The sequence below is a fragment of the Somniosus microcephalus genome, chromosome 7 (genome assembly GCF_052327205.1).
Source record: "Somniosus microcephalus isolate GS21.2 chromosome 7, FLI_Smic_1.0, whole genome shotgun sequence".
Taxonomy (NCBI): domain Eukaryota; kingdom Metazoa; phylum Chordata; class Chondrichthyes; order Squaliformes; family Somniosidae; genus Somniosus; species Somniosus microcephalus.
The window spans coordinates 71,650,026-71,672,030 of record NC_140993.1 but is presented as its reverse complement, the minus strand read 5'-3'; the positions used below and the strand labels follow the sequence as shown (position 1 = coordinate 71,672,030).

General features: G+C 49.7%; 1 protein-coding gene across 9 annotated transcripts in view; it reads right to left on the bottom strand.

Moving 5' to 3' along the window:
• LOC147114715 (SWI/SNF complex subunit SMARCC1-like) overlaps positions 1 to 22,005 on the bottom strand; it is a 256,482-nt gene that overhangs the window by 182,977 nt on the left and 51,500 nt on the right. For 8 of the 9 annotated variants that reach the window (XR_015078977.1, XM_085992582.1, XM_085992581.1 and 5 more), the window contains exon 8: positions 7,847 to 7,922. Coding sequence is in view for 8 of the 9 variants with exons in the window: in XM_085992582.1 (XP_085848708.1) it covers positions 7,847 to 7,922 (76 nt within the window). In the remaining variant the exon portion in view is untranslated. Of the gene's footprint in view, positions 1 to 1,732; positions 1,851 to 7,846; positions 7,923 to 22,005 lie in introns of those variants that run through there. The other variant, XM_085992588.1, reaches the window with a different exon arrangement.

The following is a 22,005-nucleotide window of genomic DNA, read 5'->3' as shown; positions in this document are numbered from 1 at the left end:
TCTACATCAATGATTTGGATGAGGGGCTGAGTTTTTCCAGCATTTTCTGTTATTTTGGATTTCCAGCATCCGCAGTATTTTGCTATTGTAATATATCCAAGTTTGCTGATGATACAAAGCTAGGTGGGAATTAAAGTTGGGAGCAGGGTGCAAACAACAAAAACTTGCATTTATATAGTGCCTTTAGCATAGTAAAATGTCCCAAGGCACTTCACAGGAGTATTAAGAGAAAAAGTGATACCGAGCCACATGAAATTAGGGCAGGTGAAGGAGATATGTTTTAAGGAGCGCCTTAAAGGAAGAAAGAGAGGTAGAGACATGGAGAGGTTTAGGGAGGGAATTCCAGAGCTTAGGGCATTGGCAGCTGAAGGCATGGCCACCAACGGTTGGACAGAATTAGAGGAGCGCAGATATCTTGAAGGGGTTGTGAGGCTGGAGGAGATTACACAGACAGGGATGGGCGAGGCCGTGGAGGGATTTGAAAACAAGAATGAGAATTTTTAAATCGAGGTGTTGATTAACCAGGAGCCAATGTAGGTCCGAGAGCACAGGGGTGATGGGCAAACATGACTTGGTGCGAGTTAGGACACGGGCACCCGAGTTTTGGATCACCTCAAGTGTATGTAGGATAGAATGTGGGAGGCCAGCCAGGGGTGCATTGGAATAATCAAGTCTAGAGGTAACAAAGGCATGGATGAGGGTTTCAGCAGCGAATGAGCGGAGGCGGGGCGGAGACGGGCGATGTTACGCAGGTGGAAATAGGCGGCCTTAGTTAGGCTGCGGATACGTGGTCGGAAGCTCATTTCGTGGTCAAATATGACACCAAGGTTGCAAACAATGTGGTTCAGCCTCAGAAATATGTTCGGGAGAGGGATAGTGTCAGTGGCAAGGGAACGGAGTTTGTGGCGGGGAGCGAAAACAATGGCTTCGGTCTTCCGAATATTTAACTGGAGAAAATTTCTGCTCATCCAGAACTGGATGTTGGACAAAGTGTGACAATTTAAAGACCGTGGAGGGGTCGAGAGAAGTGATAGTAAGGTAGAGCTGGGTGTCATCAGCGTACATGTGGAAACTGAGGCTGTGTTTTCAGATGATGTTGCCAAGTGGCAACATGTCGAGAAATAGGAGGGGGCCAAGGATAGATCCTTGGGGGACACCAGAGGTAACGATGCAGGAACAGGAAGAGCCCAGTCGACCCTGCAAAGTCCTCCTCACCAACATCTGGGGACGTCTGCCAAAATTGGGAGAGCTGTCCCACAGGCTAGTCAAGCAACAGCCTGACAGTCATACTCTCAGAATCATATCTTTCAGTCAATGTTCCAAACTCCTCCACCACCATCCCTGGATACGTCCTGTCCCACCGGCAGGACAGTCCCACCAGGGGTAGCGGCACAGTGGTATACAGTCAGCAAGGAGTGGCCCTGGGAGTCCTCAACATTGACTCCGGACCCCATGACGTCTCATGGCTTCAGGTCAAGCATGGGCAAGGATACCTCCTGCTGATGTATCAATACTCCTCCACATTGAACACCACTTGGAAGAAGCATGGAGAGTCACAAGGGTTACAGAATGTACTTTGGGTGGGGGATTTCAATGTCCATCACCAGGAGTGGCTCAGTTGCAACACTACAGACCGAGCCCTGAAGGACAGAGCTGCCAGTCTGGGCCTGCGACAGGTGGCGAAACCAACATGAGGGGAAAAACGTACTTGATCTCATTCTCACCAATCTACCTGTCGCAGATGCATCTGTCCATGACAACATTGGTAGACGTGACCAGCGGACAGTCATTGTGGAGATGAAATCCCGTCTTCACACTGAGGACATCCTCCATTGTTCTGAGTGGCACTCTGACCATGCTAAATGGGATAGATTCAGAACAGATCTAGCAGCTCAAAACAGGGCATCTATGAGGTGCTGTGGGCAATCAGCAGCAGCAGAATTGTATTCCACCACAATCTAACCTCCCTCACTCTACCATTACCATCAAGCCATGGGACTAACCCTGGTTCAATAAGGAGTGTAGAAGAGCATGCCAGGAACAGCACCTGGCATACCTAAAAATGCAGTGCCAACCTGGGGAAGCAGATTACATGCATGCTAAAAAGCAGAAGCAGTATGCTATAGACAGGGCTAAGCGATCCCACAATCAACAGATCATATCAAAGCTCTGCAGTCCTGCCACATCCAGTCGTGAATGGTGGTGGACCATTAAACAACTAACAGGAGGAGGAGGCTCCATGAATATCCCAATCCTCAATGATGGTGGAGTCCAACATGCGAGTACAAAAGACAAAGCTGACACGTTTGCAACCATCTTCAGCCAGAAGTGCTGAGTGGATGATCCATATCAGCCTCCTCCAGAGGTTCCCACCGCCACAGAAGCCAGTCTTCAGCCAATTCGATTCACTCCACGTGATAACAAGAAATGGCTGAGCGCACTGGATACAGCAAAGGTTGTGAGCCCCGACAACATCCCGGCTGTTGTGCTGAAGACTTATGCTCTGGAACTAGCCACGCCTCTAGCCAAGCTGTTCGAGTACAGCTATAACACCGGCATCTATTCAACAATGTGGAAAATTGTCCAGGTAGGTCTTGTCCACAAAAAGCAGGACAAATCCAATCCGGCCAATTACCGCCCCATCAGTCTACTCTCAATCATCAGCAAAAAGTGATGGAAGGTGTCGTCGACAGTGTTATCAAGCAGCACTTACTCACCAATGCCCAGTTTGGGTTCCGCCAGGACCACTCGGCTCCAGACCTCATTACAGCCTTGGTCCAAACATGGACAAAAGAGCTGAATTCCAGGTGAGCCGAGAGTGACTGCCCTTGACATCAAGGCAGCATTTGACCGAGTGTAGCTTCAAGGAGCCCTAGTAAAACTGAAGTCAATGGGAATCGGGGATAAAACTCTAAACTGGCTGGAGTCATGCCTACCACAAAAGGAAGATGGTTGTGGTGGCTGGAGGTCAATCATCACAGCCCCAGGACATCGCTGCAGGAGTTTCTCAGGGCAGTGTCCTAGGCCAACCATCTTCTGCTGCTCCATCAATGACCTTCCCTCCATCATAATGTCAGAAGTGGGGATGTTCACTGATGACTAGAGTGTTCAGTGCCATTCGCAACTCCTCAGATCATGAAGCAGTCCATGCCTGCATGCAGCAAGACCTCGACAACATTCAGGCTTGGGCTGATAAGTGGAAGGTAACATTTGCGCCTCACAAGTGCCAAGCAATGACTATTCCCAACAAGCGAGCGTCCAACCACCGCCCCTTAACATTCAACGACATTATCATCGCCGAATCCCCCACCAGCAATATCCTGGGGGTCACCATTGACCAGAAACTTAACTGGACCAACCACAAATACAGTAGCAACAAGATGCAGATCAGAGGCTGGGTATTCTGTGGAGAGTGTCTCACCTCCTGACTCCCCAAAGCCTTTCCACCATCTACAAGGCACAAGTCAGGAGTGTGATGGAATACTCTCCACTTGCCTGGATGAGTGGGAGTACCTTCACCACACGGACTGCAGCGGTTCAAGAAGGCAACTCACCACCACCTTCTCAAGGACAACTAGGGATGGGCAATAAATGCTAGCCTTGCCAGCGACACCCACATCCCATGAACGAATTAAATAAGAGAAGCCGTTGCAGGTGATTCTCTGGCTACGATTAGATAGTGAAGAATGGAACCAGGCACGTGCAGACCCACCCAGCTGGACCACAGTGGAGGGGTGTTGGAGAAGGATGGAGTGGTCAACCGCGTCAAAGGCTGCAGACAAGTCAAGAAGGACGAGGAGGGATAGTTTACCTTTGTCACAGTCACAAAAGGATGTAATTTGTGACTGTGATGAGAGCCGGTTCGGTACTGTGGCAAGGGCGGAAACCAGATTGGAGGGATTCAAACATGGAATTGCGGGAAAGATGGGCACGGAATTGGGAGGCGACAACACGTTCAAGGACTTGAGAGGAAAGGAAGGTTGGAGATGGGGTGGTAGTTTGCAAGGACAGAGGGGTCAAGGGTTGTTGTTTTTTTTTTTTGTTTTTTTTTTTTTGAGAGGGGTGATGACAGCAGATTTGAGGGAGAGGGGGACAGTACCCGAGGAGAGAGAATCATTAACAATGTCAGCTAACATGGGAGCTAGAAAAGGAAGTTGGGTGGTCAGCAGTTTGCTGGGAATAGGGTTGAGGGAGCAGAAAGTGGGTCTCAGACAAGATGAGCACAGGGAGGTCATTGGGAAACTGGAGAAAGATGAGTGTTCAGGGCTAGGGCAGGGGGGAACCTCAGAGAAAGTTTGACTTAGTGAGCTGGGGGAAGGAAGGAAAGTGGCTGAGGGAGCTGAACGGATGGTCTCAATCTTAGAGGCAAAGAAGTCCATGAGCTCCTCACACTTGTCAGAGGCGAGGGTGGAGGAGACAGGGGAAAGGGGTTTAAGAAGATGGTTAGTGCAGAATAGACGCCGGGGTTTATCTTTGCATTCCAGAATGATACTGGAATAGTGACCAATTTTGGCAGACGAGAGCAGGACCAGATAATGCTTTATAAAGCATTATCTGGTCCAACCAAATCTGGCGGTGAATGGCTAAACCAGTTGCCCACCATATCCGTTAAAGTCTGCGCCCCTTGGACTTAAGGGAGCGAAGCGAGGGCCGTACCGGGGAACGACCAGGGTGAGAAAGAGTAATTGTTTTAATAGGGACTAGGGCATCAAAGGTGGTGGCGAGGGTGTGGTTGAGCAGATCGGTAGCTGCAGTAATGTCATCGTGAATGGAAGGCCAAAGGCTGGACAGTTGGAATTTCACAAGTGCAGTGTGATTTCGTGATGAGAGCCACACCGCCACCAGGGTGCTCTGAGTGGGGCAAGTAGTGGAAGATATAGCCAGGCGGCGAGGGCTCATCACCCCTCAACCAAGTTTCCGTCAGGGCCATGATGTTGATGCACTCATCCACGATAAGCTCATGGATGGCAAGAGCCTTGTTCGCAAGTGAACAGACATTCTGGAGGGAGATGCGGAGAGGGTCGGTGATGGCTGCCCCACTGCCAGCATTCACAGGGTCAGCGCTGGCAGGGGATGAGTTGGATGGGGAAGAGATTGGGTGGGGAAGAGATTGGGAAGATTTGCCGCGCTGGGCGGCGAGAGTAGGATGGGACAGTTGGGGTTGCTGCTCGTAAGGAGGCAGCGGCGAGTGCCTCGATGGGCCCTTCATAGGATGCCAAGAGAGGCACAGAGGGAAGCTGTAGGCTTATCGAAGAGGGAGTCAAGCCTGGGACGGCAGCAGGACAGTAGGAAGGCCGAAGAGTAATGAAGAATTGGGGTAGAGATTTGGGAGGGCAGAGTATTCGAGAGAGGAGAGATGAAAGGAGGCATGCCAACAGGAGAGTGCGGTCAGGGAGGGATAGAGAAAAAAGGGGGAAAAAGCGGAAAAGTATTGAATTCCTGGGATGGAGGGTTTATCCTATGAGGAGAGATTGAGTACATGAGGCCTATATTCTCAAGTTCAGAAGAATGAGAGGTGACCTCATTGAAACATAAAAAGAGGCTTCAAGGATATAGACAGATTAAGTGAGTGGGCAAGAATATGGCAAATGGAATATAATGTGGAGAAATGTGAAGTACTTCGCTTTTCTACTTTTCCTGCCAAAGTGAAGTATTTTTTAAATGGAGAGAGATTGGGAAATGTTGGTGTTCAGAGGGACCACCTGGGTGTCCTTGTACACGAATCACTGAAACTTAACATGCCGGTACAGCAAGCAATTAAGAAAGCAAATGGTTTGTTGGCCTTTATTACAAGAGGAAGAGTAAATATGTCCTACTGCAATTATATAGGGCCCTGGTGAGGCCACATCTGGAGTATTGTGCAGAGTTTTGGTCTCCTTGCTTAAAGAAGGATATACTTGCCATAGAGGGAGTGCAACCAAGGTTCACCTGACTTATTCCTGGGATGGGGGGTTTGTCCTATGAGGAGAGATTGAGTAGACTCGGTCTATATTCTCTGGAGTTTAGAAGAATGAGAGGTGATCTCATTGAAACATACAAGATTCTTACAGGGTAGATGCTGAGAGGTTGTTTCCCCTGGCTGGGGAGTCTAGAACCAGGGGTCACAGTCTCAGAATAAGGGTTCGGCCATTTAGGACAGAGATGAGGAGAAATTTCTTCACTCAGAGGGTGGTGAATCTTTGGAATTCTCTACCCCAAAGGGCTGTGGCGGCTCAGTCATTGGGTATATTTAAGACAGAGATCGATAGATTTTTGGATATTAAGGGAATCAAGGGATATGGGAATATTGCAGGAAAATGGATGAGGTAGATCATCAGCCATGATACTATTGAATGGCGGAGCAGGCTCGAGGGGCCAAATGGCCTACTCCTGCTCCTATTTCTTACGTTCTTGTGTATTAAGGGATATAGGCTAAAGGCGGGTAGATGGAGTTAGGTCGCAGATCAGCCATGACCTCATGGAATGGCAGAGCAGGCTCGAGGGGCTGAATGGCCTACTCCTGTCCCTATGAAGTTAGGTTGTTGCGTCCAAGGAAAAGGGTTACACAAGCAGTATGCATCGTATTGGGAAAAACACAATACCAAGCTGCAGGCTGTAACTAAACAGTTTCTTGAACACTTGGCTTTTAAGAAGTCACTGGTGTGTTTGATCTTCATGAAATCCACCTTTGATCGGCATCTGCTGCTCTTGTATGCAGCATGTTTCCACATCCAAGCACTTTGGCACTAACCAGAGTTGTTACTCTGTGCTCTGCTTAAGGCAAGTAATTGTGAAAATACAGCCCATTCTGAGCAGCTCCTCTTATCTCCCCCTGCTGAATTTGGGTGCAATCCACGAGATATTCTTCTGATTTTTACACTGATGTTTCCAACCAAAGTTTTTGATTGGCCAGACCCTGCCTTGAACCCCCTTTACCTCTTGGGTACCCGAATCTATTGTTGCCTCCAAGCTCCTGAACCACATCTCCCACCACTCCTAGTTCCAATCTAGCTTGGTTCCTAACCTACCCATAACACTAAATGCCACAGTCTGTCACCAACATCCCATGTGACTGCAACAATTATCTATCCCCGATCGCTACTCAGCATTCAACATGATTGATCCTGCCATTTGTTGCACCACCTGTCCGCCTTAGTTCATCTCCCAGGGACTGCTCTTGCATGATTCCACTCCTACTAGTCAGCTGGTTATTTGGTGGCACTTCTGCCTCCAAATTAAATGGTTCTGGGTCCAAAATGAGCACAAACACAGTGGACTGCAGTAATGACTGAGTGCTACATTGTAGGAAGTCGTGCCAATTGCACAAGATATTAAACAATGTCCTGTCTGCTTGTTCAGCAGAAATTAAAAAGATCCTCACAGCACTGCTCAAAGAATAGAGTTCTCTTATGTCCTGGCCAACATTTTTTCCTCCATAACCACCAAAACAGATTCACTCGTCCTTCACTTCAGATTGTGGAACCTTGCAAATGGCTGGTGCACTGCCCCAAATAACAGTGATTGCATTTCCAAGTAATTCATTGTAGGTCAAGCATTTTGTGGCCTTTGGAAAGACCTAGAAAAGTGTTATAGAAAACCAAAAAAGTTGCACCGATAACACTATCACATTCTCAGGATGCAGCAAAATGCTTCACGTCCAACTAATTACTTTCTGAAGTGTTTATTGTTTTTTAAACCATGTGTGCACTTTTAATGGTATGTCAGTGATTTGTTGCTGGCAGAACGTGTTCGGTTATGTGGTTGTCCACCTCGCTGCTTGCGCGCATTGATCTTTCCCCATTAGTTAAGATTTTAATAATTCTCTTGTAATGATGTCAATTGTTCTGCATAAAATCATTTAACTCACCTTCCATGGCCTTTCAGGGATTGGTGGTTCCTCAATTTCAGCATCAATTTCACTGGCGGGCATCCAAGTATCATAACTAGCAAACAAACAAACAATTAATATTTCACTGTGCTTTAAAATGAAAACACTCAAAGGACAGGGATGCTTTTGTGAATTGCAGCGAGCGATGTTGGTGCTGGCACACACTTTCCACTTCAGCCAATAGATCAGATGTACAGTAAAGCTTGCTCTACACTGCCCCAACAATGCACCTCAGGCTCTGCCTCAGCAACACCTACTGCACTGGTATGTTTTAGTTCCCACACTAGCCATGGCCTCAGACAGATTTTAATGCCAAAACTGAGGGCAGCTTTACAACATGGGTTATTTTCTATGAAGGTTCTGAATCGAGGCCACCCCAAATTAATTTCACAGAACTCTTAAAACCAGTTGATACAGCAGATTAATCATTACCTTGGCTGTTCAACTCTACAAGCAGAGTTCAAATCCAGCCCAATGTTTTGCCACTGCACCAGTCAGACACCAAAAGCAGAAACAATTTCATTTTGCCACCCAGTTTTGGCATCATGCACTCTTGGATCAGGTACAACACAGGCTCCCTTTATTTATTTTTTTTTTTATTCGTTTATGGGATCAGGGCGTCGCTGGCAATGCCAGCATTTATTGCCCATCACTAATTGCCCTGGAGAAGGTGGTGATGAGCCGCCTTCTTGAACCGTTGCAGTCCCTGTGGTGAAGGTACTCCCACAGTGCCATTAGGGAGGGAGTTCCAGGATTTTGACCCAATGACGATGAAGGATCGGCGATATATTTCTAAGTCCGGATGGTGCGTGACTTGGAGGGGAACTTGGAGGCGGTGGTGTTCCCATGCACCTGCTGCCCTTGTCCTTCCAGGTGGTAGTGGTTGCGGGTTTGGGAGGAGCTGCCGAAGAAGCCTTGGCGAGTTGCTGCAGTGCATCTTGCAGATGGTACACACTGCAGCCACAGTACGCGGTGGTGGAGGGAGTGAATGTTTAAGGTGGTGGATGGGGTGCCAATCAAGCGGGCTGCTTTGTCCTGGATGGTGTCGAGCTTCTGGAGTGTTGTTGGAGCTGCACTCATCCAGGCAATTGTCCCTCAACACCTCAAAAAGCAGCTTCTTACTGTACAATTGTCGCATCACCATCCCCCGGCCCACTGGAAGCCGAGTGAAGACTGTCCATTCTTTTCCACGATCTCAAAAGCATACAATTCTTGACCTTCCTTCAGGTCTTTCAAAATCGAAGCTTGGTATCACCAATCACCACTTCTCAATTTCTTCTACTCTTTTCTGACCTTCATACTAAAACCCGTTCAACTTTGTAGTTGGAGGTGGTGATGGGCAATGCTCCCGCTAATTTTTTTTTGCCTGCATGGCCAAGCTGCGCGGCCTGTTCAAATTATCGCTCATGCGCAGTTTTTGTCATTTAAAAGCCGGCAAACTGCCTGCGTGGGATCTCCAGACCACTGCGCAGCCATGTGGCTTAATGGGAACATTGGTGAGGGGTAAAGAGGAGAGGAGAGCAAGAATAACACGGAAGGGGAAAAGAAAGAGTTAGTCAGTAAGAGAAAGAACACATGCAGAGAGCAAGTGAAAGACAATAAACGCAGCCTCTCCTGCATCATCCACATAGCAAAAATTCATTAACACACAAATGTGCACATAAAAAGCTCATTATCATAGAATCAGAGAATGATACAGCGCAGGAGGCCATTCGGCCCACCATGCCTGTGCCAGCTCTTTGGTACAACGATCCCATTAGTACCACTCTCCTGCTCTTTCCCCATTGCCCTGCAAAATTTTTTCCCTTTCAACTATTCATCCAATTCCCTTTTGAATGTTACTGTTGAATCTGCTTCCACCACCCTTTCAGGTAATGCATTCTAGATCACAACAACTTGCTGTCTAAAAAAAATTGTTGCCTCTGGTTCTTCTGCTAATCATCTTCAATCTGTGTCCTCTGGTTACCAACCCTTCTGCCAGTAGAAATAGTTTCTCCTTATTTACTCCATCAAAACCATTCAAGATTTTAAACATCTCTATCAAATCTTTCTAAACCATTTCTGCTCTAACAACAACAACCCACTCTCCACCTAACTGAAGTCCCTCGGCCCTTGTACCATTCTAGTAAATCTCTTCTGCACCCTCTCCAAGGCCTTGACATCTTTCCTAAAGTGTGGTGCCCAGAATTGAAAACAATACTCCGGCTGAGGCCTAACCAGTGTTTTATAAATGTTTAGCATAACTTCCTTGCTTTTCGGACGAGACGTTACACCGAGGCCCCGTCTGCTCTCTCAGGTGGATGTAAAAGATCCCACGGCACTTTTTCCACAGAGCAGGGGAGTTACTCCTGGTGTCCTGGCCAATATTTATACCTCAACCAACATAACAAAAACAGATTATCTGGTCATTATCACATTGCTGTTTGTGGAAGCTTGCGGTGCGCAAATTGGCTGCCGTATTTCCCACGTTACAACAGCGACGACACTCCAAAAGTACTTATATAACAGCAAAATACTGCAGATGCTGGAAATCTGAAATAACAACAGAAAATGCTGGAAATACTCAGCAGGCCAGGCAGCATCCGTGGAGAGAGAAACATCAGAACTGGAAAAAGCTGGAGATGTAACAGATATTAAGCAGGTGCAGAGACGGGGCGGGGGGGGGGGTTAGGAGGAGAGGAAGAAATAGAAAGAACATCCTGTACTTTTGCAAGAGGCAGGAAAGATAAAATGTTGCAAATGGGAATGGCAAAAATCATACTGCATGAAAAATGGGGGCAGGGATAATTATCTGAAATTGTTGAGTCCGGCAGGCTGCAAAGTGCCCAATCGAAAGATGAGGTGCTGTTCCTCGAGCTTACGTTGAGCTTCATTGGAACAATGCAATAGCCCGAGGACAGAGAGATCAGAATGGGAGTGAAGCGGTGAATTAAAGTGGCAGGTGACCGGAAGCTCAGGGTCACCCTTACGGACTGAACGGAGGTGTTCCGCAAAGCGGTCACCCAATCTGCGTTTGGTCTCCCCAATGTAGAGGAGACCGCATCGTGAGCAACGAATACAGTATATTAAATTGCAAGAAGTACAAGTAAATCGCTGTTTCACTTGGAAGGGGTGTTTGGGGCCCTGGACAGTGGGAAGGGAGGAGGTAAAAGGGCATGTGTTGCATCTCCTGCGCTTGCACGGGAAGGTGCCAGGTGAAGAGGAGCTGTTGGGGGCGATTGAGGAGTGGACCAGGGTGTCGCGGAGGGAGCGGTCCCTTCGGAATGCTGAAAGGGGAGGTGAGGGGAAGATGTGTTTGGTGGTGGGATCACGTTGGAGGTGGCGGAAATGGCGGAGGATGATCCGTTGAATGTGAAGGCTGGTGGGGTGAAAGGTGAGGACAAGGGGAACCCTATCGTGGTTCTGGGAGGGAGGGGCAGAGGTGAGAGCGGAAGTGTGGGAAATAGAACGGACATGGTCAAGGGCCGCATCAACCACGGTAGAGGGGAATCCTCGGTTGAGGAAAAAAGAAAGACATGTCGGAAGCACTAGCATGGAAGGTGGCATCGTCAGAACAGACGCGGCGGAGACGTGACATCGGCCGCCTCCATTTCTCTGCTCCCCTCACTCAGTCCAACCTACCTCCCTCTGAACTTGCAGCACTCCATTCTCTCCGATCCAACCCTAACATTATCATTCAACCTGCTGATAAGGTTGTTGTTGTTTGGCGAACCGACCTCGACCGTGCAGAAGCTGAACGCCAACTCTCCAACACCTCCTCCTAGACCATGACCCCACTAGCAAACATCAAGCCATTGTTTCCAAGTGTGTCACTGACCTCATCTCCTCTGGAGATCTTCCCTCCATGGCCGCCAACCTCATAGGCCCCCAACCCCGCACAGCCCGCTTCTACCTCCTTCCCAAGATCCACAAACAGGACTGCCCTGGTAGACCCATCATTTCAGCCTGTTCTTGCCCCACGGAACTTATCTCTTCCTATCTCGACTCTATTTTTTCTCCTTGTCCAGTCTCTTCCCACCTACATTTGCAACTCTTCCGACGCCCTCCATCACTTCAACAGTTTCCTGGCCCCAACCGTCTCCTTTTCACTATGGACGTCCAATCCCTCTACACCTCCATCCCCCACCAGGACAGCCTTCGTGCGCTCCGTTTCTTCCTTGAACCGAGGCCCAACCAGTCCCCATCCACCACCACCCTCCTCTGCCTGTCTGAACTTGTTCTCACTTTGAACAACTTCTCCTTTGACTCCACTCACTTCCTCCAAATTAAAGGTGTTGCTATGGGAACCCGCATAGGCCCTAGCTACGCTTGCCTGTTCATGGGATATGTGGAACATTCTTTGTTCCAGTCCTACTCAGGTCCCCTCCCTCACCTCTTTTTCCAGTACATCGATGACTGTATTGGTGCTGTTTCCTGCTCTCGCCCTGAACTAGATAAGTTCATTCACTTTACTTCCAATTTCCACCCTTCCCTCACCTTCACATGGTCCATCTCCGACTCTTCCCTTCCCTTCCTTGACTTCTCCGTCTCCATTTCTGGCGATCGGCTTTCAACAAACATCCACTACAAACCCACCGACTCCCACATCTACCTGGACTACACTTCCTCCCACCCCGCTTCCTGTAAGGACTCTATTCCATTCTCCCAGTTTCTCCGTCTCCGCCGCGTCTGTTCTGACGATGCCACCTTCCATGCTAGTGCTTCCGACATGTCTTCCATTTTCCTCAACCGAGGATTCCCCTCTACTGTGGTTGACACGGCCCTTGACTGTGTCCGTTCTATTTCCGCACTTCTGCTCTCACCCCTTCCCCTCCCTCCCAGAACCACGATAGGGTTCCCCTTGTCCTCACCTTTCACCCCACCAGCCTTCACATTCAACGGATCATCCTCCGCCATTTCCACCACCTCCAACGTGATCCCACCACCAAACACACCTTCCCCTCACCTCCACTTTCAGCATTCCGAAGGGGACCGCTCCCTCCGCGACACCCTGGACAACTCCTCAATCACCCCCAACAGCCCTTCTCCTTCACCTGGCACCTTCCCGTGCAAGCGCAGGAGATGCAACACATGCCCTTTTACCTCCTCCCTTCCCACTGTCCAGGGCCCCAAACACCCCTTCCAGGTGAAACAGCAATTTACTTGTACTTCTCGCAATTTAATATACTGTATTCGCTGCTCAGGATGCGGTCTCCTCTACATTGGGGAGACCAAACGCAGATTGGGCGACCGCTTTGCGGAACACCTCCGTTCAGTCCGTAAGGGTGACCCCGAGCTTCCGGTCACCTGTCACTTTAATTCACCGCTTCACTCCCACTCTGATCTCTCTGTCCTCAGGCTATTGCATTGTTCCAATGAAGCTCAACGTAAGCTCGAGGAACAGCACCTCATCTTTCGATTGGGCACTTTGCAGCCTGCCGGACTCAACATTGAGTTCAACAATTTCAGATAATTATCCCCTGATGCGCTATCAATTACTCAAAAGACTGAGGTTAAGCGAGTAACGAAAAGGCTTTTATTAACAAGAGAATGAAGGTGTTCCTCGAAGTGGTCGACCAGTCCAGAATACAGAGGGACTGTGGAGCAGTCACCTTTATACCTGGACTCGTGGGAGGAGTCAGCCGAGGCATGTACAGACATGTACACAGTGGAATACAAACACCCACACAGGCAGGTGTAACAGTGCTTTACCACATTCACCCCTTGTTTAAAAACGAGTCCGGCGGGGTGAAGTGTATTAAAAGTTAGTGTATTGGAGTCTCTCCGGAGGTCTTGTCTGCCGCTGTGATCGACGTGGTGACGGCAGGGGGTACTGAAGCTTCCGGCATCGAGTCCCGCGTAGGCTGGAGCACTGGTGTGTAGTCCTCGTGGGTGTCTAGCGGGGTCGCGGGGCCCAGGCGTGCCGTCTGCTGGGGTTGGATATTGGATCATGGTGGGGGGGGGGGGGGGGGGGGGGGGGGGTAGTGGGTTACTGGGGCCCCCGAGGGTGCGAGGTCTCGTATGGAGACTGTGTCCTCCCGCCCACCCGGGTACGCAATGTAAGCATACTGCGGGTTGGCGTGGAGGAGGTCGACCCTCTCGACCAGGGGGTCCGTTTTATGGGTCCTCACGTGTCTTCTCAGTAGGACCGGCCCTGGGGACATCAGCCATGGGCGGGTAGCGATGTCCCCGATGTGGACTTCCTTGGGAAGACAAACATTTTCTCATGAGGGGTGGCGTTAGTGGCAGTGCAGAGCAGTGACCGAATAGAGTGGAGCGCATCGGGGAGCACATCCTGCCAGCGGGAGGTCGGAAGGCCCCTAGACTTGAAGGCTAGCAGGGCGGCCTTCCAAACTGTCGCATTCTCTTTCCACCTGTCCGTTCCCCCGGGGGTTGTAACTGGTGGTCCTGCTCGAGGCAATACCCCTAGCGAGCAGGTACTGGCGGAGTTCGTCGCTCATAAACGATGAGCCCCGGTCGCTATGGATATAGCTGGGGAAACCGAACAGGGTGAAGAGGTCGTTCAGACATTTAATGACCGTGGCACTGGTCATGTCCGGGCAGGGGATGGTGAACGGGAAACGGGAGTACTCATCAATAATGTTGAGGAAGTACACATTACGGTCGGAGGAGGGGAGAGGCCCTTTAAAATCAACGCTCAGGCGCTCGAAGGGGCGAGTGGCTTTTATCAGGTGAGCCCTGTCTGGTCTATAAAAGTGCGGTTTGCATTCAGCGCAGACTTGGCAGTTCCTGACCTCCTCAATGGAGTAAGGCAGGTTGCAGGCCTTGATGAAGTGGAAGAACCTGGTGACCCCCGGGTGGCAGAGGTCATTGTGGAGGGCCTGCAGTCTATCGATCTGCGCGCTGGCGCAGGTGCCACGCGATAGAGCATCCGGGGGTTCATTGAGCTTCCCGGGCCGGTACAAGATCTCGTAATTGTAGGTGGAACGTTCGATTCCCCACCTCAAGATCTTGTCGTTTTTGATTTTGCCCCTCTGCTTGTTGTTAAACATAAAAGCAACTGAACGCTGGTCAGTGAGCAGGGTAAATCGTTTTCCGGCCAGGTAGTGCCTCCAATGACGCACAGCCTCCACAATAGCCTGGGCCTCCTTCTCAACAGCGGGGTGTCTGGTCTCCGGGCCCTGGAGGGTTCGTGAAAAGGCGGCCACGGGTCTCCCCGCCTGATTAAGGGTAGCGGCCAGGGCAAAGTCGGACGCGTCGCTTTCCACCTGGAAGGGGATGGATTCGTCCACTGCATGCATGGTGGCTTTGGCAATGTCTTCCTTGATACGGTGGAAGGCTAAGCGGGCCTCTGCCGTCACGGGAAAAGAGGTGGACTTGATCAGCGGACGGGCCTTGTCCGCATAAGTAGGGGACCCACTGGGCGTAATAGGAGAAAAACCCTAGGCACCTCTTCAGGGCCTTGAGGCAGTGGGAGTTCCATAAGGGGACACATCCGGTCGGGTTCGGGACCGATGACTCCGTGTTCCACAACACAGCCAAGGATGGCGAGGCGGGTTGTGCGGAATATGCACTTCTCCTTGTTATACATCAGGTTCAGGAGTTGGGCGGTACAGAGGAATTTTGAGAGGTTTGCGTCATGGTCCTGCAAGTCATGGCCGCAGATGGTCACATTGTCCAGATATGGGAAAGTGGCCTGCAACACATTTTGATCGACCATCCGGTCCATCTCCCTTTGGAAGACGGAGACCCCGTTGGTGACGCCAAAGGGAACCCTAAGGAAGTGATAGAGGCGGCCGTTTGCCTCAAAGGCAGTATGCTGGCGGTCCTCAGGGCGGATAGGGAGCTGGTGGTACGCTGATTTCAGGTCAATGGTCGAGGAGACGCGGGTACTGCGTGATCTGGTTGACCATACCAGCTATGCGGGGGAGTGGGTAAGCGTCCAGCAGGGTGTAGCGATTTATTGTCTGGCTGTAGTCGATGACCAGGCGCTGCTTCTCGCCGGTCTTAACGACCACAACCTGGGCTCGCCAGGGGCTGGTGCTGCCCTCAATAATCCCCTCCTTCAGGAGCCGCTCCACTTTGGTTTTAATGAAAACCCTGTCCCCGGCCCTGTATCGCCTGCTCTTTGTGGCGATGGGCTTACAGTCGAGGGTGAGGTTAGCAAACAGTGGGGGGTGGGGGGGTTGACTGAGTGTGGAGAGGTTGCACCTGGTGCGCGGCGGGCAATTTGGAAGCTGCTGGCTGCGGACTGAGAGTGGGGGGGAGGGGTCCACCGTACGCCATCGTAACACTTTTAAGGTGGCACTGAAAATCTAACCCCAGTAGAACGGCAGCGCAGAGGTGGGGCAGGACCAGAAGTTTAAAATTATCGTACACAGTCCCGTCTACTAAGAGTGTCACCACGCAGTAGCCGCCAATGTCCGCCGACTGGGACTCGGAGGCCATAGAAATCCGCTGGTGCGCAGGCAGGACTGGGAGAGAGCAACGCCGCACCGTGTCGGGGTGGATGAAGCTCTCCGTGCTCCCAGAGTCAAAAAGGCAGGTTGTTTCGTGACCATTTACCTTAATGTCCATTGTGGACCGGGCCAGTTGGTGCGGTCTCGCTTGGTCCAGCGTAACGGAGGCCAGCGTAGGGGTCGGTGTGTCACTGCAGGTATCAGGTGAGGCGGTGTTGGGGGCCTGCTGCGTCCCGACTGGCGTCCAAGATGGCGGCATCCGTGATCCCCATGTGGCTGGAGGCGTCCAAAATGGCTGCTGTTCCGGTGGTTCGCACATGGCTGGGGAGGCCCAAGATGGCGGCCCGCACGCGGCGCTGCTGGGGTTCCGGGTGGCTTTGGCCCTGCAGACGCTGGCGTAGTGTCCCTTCTTCCCGCAGTCCGAGCAGATCGCATTTTTCGCCGGGCAGCGCGCTCTGGGGTGTTTGGCCTGGCCACAGAAGTAGCATTTCTGGCCTTGGGACACTGCTGCGGTAGTTGGGCCGTTGCTGGGATGTGGCTGGGGTGGCATGGCGCTATGCGACGGTCCTACCGTGTCCCAGGCTGTCGTCCCCCGCGGCGTCCACGGTGCAGAGGAGTAGGCGTCCATGCCCCGGTAGGCTGCGTCCAATGATAGTGTGAGTTCAGAGGCCTTGTTGAGGTCGAGGTCACTCTGCTCCAACAGTCGCTGTCGGGTGTAATTGGACCTGTGGCCCGCTACAAAAGCGTCCCGGATAAGTTCCTCTGTGTACACGGCAGCCTTTACATCCTTACAACCACAGGCCCAGCCAAGCACAGACAGTGCCTGAAGGTATTCCTCGGTCGATTCCCCAGGTTGTTGTTTACGACTCCCCAGGAGGTGCCTGGCGTACACCTCGTTCACTGGGCGCGTGTACTGGTCCTTGAGGAGCTTGAGAGCAGCCGTGTACGAGGTCGCGTCCTGGATGACCGAGAACGCTCGGTGGTTCACTTTGGAGGTCAGGACATCCAGTTTGTCCTCATCCGATTTGACCGTTGCAGCGGAGGCGATCAGGAATCTTTCAAAGCACCTAAGCCAGTGAGCAAACTTGGTGGATGCGTCCGCCTCCCGATGGTCTAAGTCCAGGCATGCTGGTGTGAGGATCTTCTCCATTATAAAAAATCTTGTTAATAAAATTGATGCGCGATCAATTACTCAAAAGACTGAGGTTAAGCGAGTAACTAACAGGCTTTTATTAACAAGAGAATGAACGTGTGCCTCGAGTGGTCGACCAGTCCAGAATACAGAGGGACTGTGGAGCAGTCACCTTTATACCTGGACTCGTGGGAGGAGTCAGCCGAGGCATGTACAGACATGTACACAGTGGAATACAAACACCCAGGTATAACAGTGGTTTACCACAATCCCTGCCCCCATTTTTCATGCAGTATGATGTTTGCCATTCCCATTTGCAACATTTTATCTTTCCTGCCTCTTACAAAAGTACAGGATGTTCTTTCTATTTCTTCCTCTCCTCCTAACCCCCCACCCCGTCTCTGCACCTGCTTAATATCTGTTACATCTCCAGCTTTTTCCAGTTCTGATGAAGGGTCCCAGACCTGAAACGTTAACTCTGTTTCTCTCTCCACAGATGCTGCCTGGCCTGCTGAGTATTTCCAGCATTTTCAGTTGTTACTCCAAAAGTACTTCATTGGCTGTAAAGTGCTTCGAGACGTCCGGTGCTCGTGAAAGGCGCTATATAAATACAAGTCTGTCTTTCTTTATACTCTATGTCTCTATTAATAAAACCAAGGATCCTGTATACTTTTTTTTTTATATAAATAGCCTTCTCAACTTGTCCTGCCAAAGATTTCTGTACCTACAGCCCCAGGTGTCTGTTCCTGCACCCCCACTAAAATTGTCGCATTTAGTTTACATTGCCTCTCGCCACCTTCCGACCAAAATGTATCGCTTCACACTGCTCTTCAATTTCACCTGCCCGCCACTTTCCCCTTAATTCCATGGGCTTCCAGCTCAATAAGCCTCCTCTGTGGCACATGTCAAATGCCTTTCAGAAGTCCATATATACATCTACTGCACTACCTTGATCAACCTTCTTTGTTACTTAATTAAGGAATTCAATCAAGGTAGTCAGACACAATTCGCCTTTAACAAATCCATGCTGGCTCTCCTTGATTAACCCATGCCTTTCTAAATGAGAGTTTATTTTGTCCCTGATAATGGTTTCCAATAACTTGCCCACCACCAATGTTAGGCTGACTGGCCTGTAGTTTCCCACTTTATCCATCTCCCCTTTCTTGAACAGCGGTATAACATTAGCAACCCAGAGTCCTCCGACACTCCTCCTGTACCCAATGAGGATTGAAAGATTGTGACCAATGCCTCTGCTATTTCTACCTTTGCTTCTTTCAACAACCTAGGATGCATTCCATCCTGACCAGGTGACTCACCAACTTTCAGTAATGTTAATCTTTTTATAGTCAAGAGTCATAACGGCACAGGAGGCCGCCATTCGGCCCATCGAGTCCATGCCAGCTCTCTGTAGCGCAATCCAGTCAGTCAGTCCCATTTCCGCCCCCCCCCCAGGCTCTATCCCTGTAGTCCTGCAAGTTTATTTCCCTTAAGTGCCTATCCAATTTCCTTTTGAAATCATTGATCGTTTCCACTTCCACCACTTCCGTCGGCAGCGAGTTCCAGGTCATTACCACTCGCTGTGTAAAAAAAGTTCTTCCTCGCATCCCCCCTGTATCTCTTACCCAAAACCTTAAATCTGTGTCCCCTAGTTCTTGCACCGTCAGCTAATGGGAACAACCTGTTAACCTTATCCAAACCCATCATAATCTTGTACACCTCGATCAAATCTCCCCTCAACCTCCTTTGCTCCAAGGAGAACAACCCCAGCTTCTCCAACCTATCCTTGCAGCTAAAATCCCTCATCTCTGGAACCATTCTGGTAAACCTCCTCTGCACCCTCTCAAGGACCTTCACATCCTTCCTAAAGTGTGGTGACCAGAACTGGACGCAGTATTCTAGTTGTGGCCTAACCAGAGCTTTATAAATGTTCAGCATAACTTCCCTGCTTTTGTACTCAATACCTTTATTTATGAAGCTCAAGCTCCCATATGCTTTGCTAACTACTCTCTAAGTATGTCCTGCCACCTTCAAAGATCTATGCACATGAACCCCCAGGTCCCCCTGTCCCTGCACACTCTCTAGAACTGTGCCATTAAGTCTATATTGCATCTCCCTATCCCTTCTGCCAAAATGCATCACCTCACACAGGAAAGAGAGTGGAAGAGCAATAGAGGTAGTGGATTAGATAGTTAGGGGAGCAGACAGGCGTTTCTGTGGCCGTAGACGTAACTTCATGATGGTATGTTGCCTCCCTGGTGCCAGGGTCAAGGATGTCACTGAGCGGCTGCAGGACACTCCGAGGGGGTGGTGAACAGCCAGAGATCGTTGTCCATATCGGTACCAATGACACAGGCAGAAAGAGGGATGAGGTCCTGCAGGCAGACTATAGGGAGCTAGGAAAGAGATTAAAAAGCAGGACCTCAAAGGTAGTAATCTCTAGATTACTCCCGGTGCCACGTGCTAGCGAGTACAGGAATAGAACGATAGAACAGATGAATGCGTGGCTGGAGAGATGGTGCAGGAGAGCTTTAGTTTCCTGAGGCATTGGGACCTGTGCAAGCCAGACAAATTACACCTCAACAGAGCCAGGACCAATATTTTCACGGGGAGGTTTGTTAGCGCTGTTGGGGAGGGATTAAAACTAGCTTGGCAGGGGGATGGGCACCAACATGCAAGAGTAGAAAAGAGGAATAAGGTGCAGCGAGTGTGTTGGATAGTACTAGAGGCGGCAGTAGTACCATATTAGATAAGAGCAGACTAAGACAGACTACAAAAAATACAAAAATGGGTTTAGAAAGCATGTACATAAACGCACAAATTGTGGTGAATAAGGTTGGTGAGCTATAAGCACAATTAGCCACATGGCATTATGATGTTGTGGCAATAACGGAAACGTGGCTTAAAAACGGTGAAGACGGAGCACTTAATATTCAAGGGTACAAGGTGTGCAGAAAAGATAGGGAAGGAAAAAAGTGAGGTGGGGTGGCAGTGCTGATTAAGGAAGACATTGTAGTGTTGGAAAGGGAGGATGTTCTTGAGGGGACAAGAACAGAATCCATTTGGTTAGAGACGAGGAGCAAAAAGGGTATGATCACACTATTGGGGGTATTCTATAAGCCTCCAAATAGTGAGGGAAATAGAGGAGCAAATCTACAGGGAAATCGCAGAGATATGCAAGAGCTATAGAGTGGTGATATTGGGGGGACTTCAATTACCCAAATATTGATTGGGATAATGCTAGGGCAAAGGGAAAGGAGGGGGAAGGATTTTCTGAAATGTGTGCAGGAGAATTTCCTTGACCAATTATGTTCTTGGCCCAACTAGGAAGAAGTTTTGGTGTCCATACTTAAGAAAAGACACACTTGCTCTCGAGTCAGTACAAAGAAGGTTCACTCGGTTAATCCCGGGGATGAGGGGATGGACATATGAGGAGAGGTTGAGTAGATTGGGACTCTACTCATTGGAGTTCAGAAGAATGAGAGGCGATCTTATTGAAACATATAAGATTGTGAAGGGGTTGGATCGGGTGGATGCGGGGAGGATGTTCCCGATGATGGGTGAAACTAGAACTAGGGGGCATAGTCTTAGAATAAGGGGCTGCTCTTTCAAACCTGAGATGAGGAGGAACTACTTCACTCAGAGGGTGGTAGGTCCATGGAATATGCTGCCCCAAAAAGCTGTAGAAGCTACATTACATAAATTTAAAACAGAAATAGACAGTTTCCTAGAAGTAAAGGGAATTAAGGGTTACGGGGAGCGGGCAGGAATTTGGACATGAGTCTACGTTCGGATCGGACATGGCCCTGTGGGTAGCGGAGCGGGCCCAGGGGCCGTGTAGCCTGATCCTGCTCCTATTTCGTGTGTCTAATTCTGTTAGATTCAGGAGATGGTTCTGTGATAGTAGATTGGCGGTTAGGATCAGATCAGCCATGATCTTATTGAATGGCGGAGCAGGCTCGAGGGGCCGATTGGCCTACTCCTGCTCCCATTTCTTATGTTCTTATGTAAGGCATTGCTGGATCTGGTGCTGGGGAATGAGGTGGGCCAGGTCGACCAGGTGTCTGTGGGAGGACATTTGGGCACGAGTGATAATCCAAGAATCCTTGGCTTTGGTTCCCCTGCCTTTCCCTCCTGTTGGAATGTACCAAGCCTGTACTTGAAACATCTCCTCAAAGATCACCCTTTGTTCTGTTCATTTTTCCGGTCAATCTTTGGTTCCATTTTACCCTGGCTAGATCCCTTCGCATCCCAATGAAGTTCACTCTCTTCCAATTTAGAAGTTTTACTTTAGATTGTTCCTTGCTCTTCTCCATTGCTAATCTAAATCTTAGGATATGATGATCACTCGTACCCAAGTGTTCTCCCACAGACACATGGCCTACTCCTGCTCCTATTTCTTATGTTATGTTCTTATGACATTTCTTTTTATTTTGAAATGGCTGCCAATTTTGCTTCCATCACCATCATTCCACTTCCAAGTAATTGAACTACTTCAAAACCTTTCAGATACAATAGGTGCTACACAATTGCACGTTATTTTTTCAACCATTCAATGCAATACTTCTCCCCATGGAGACCAAGTAAATAAAAGCTAGTGAAGTAGAGTG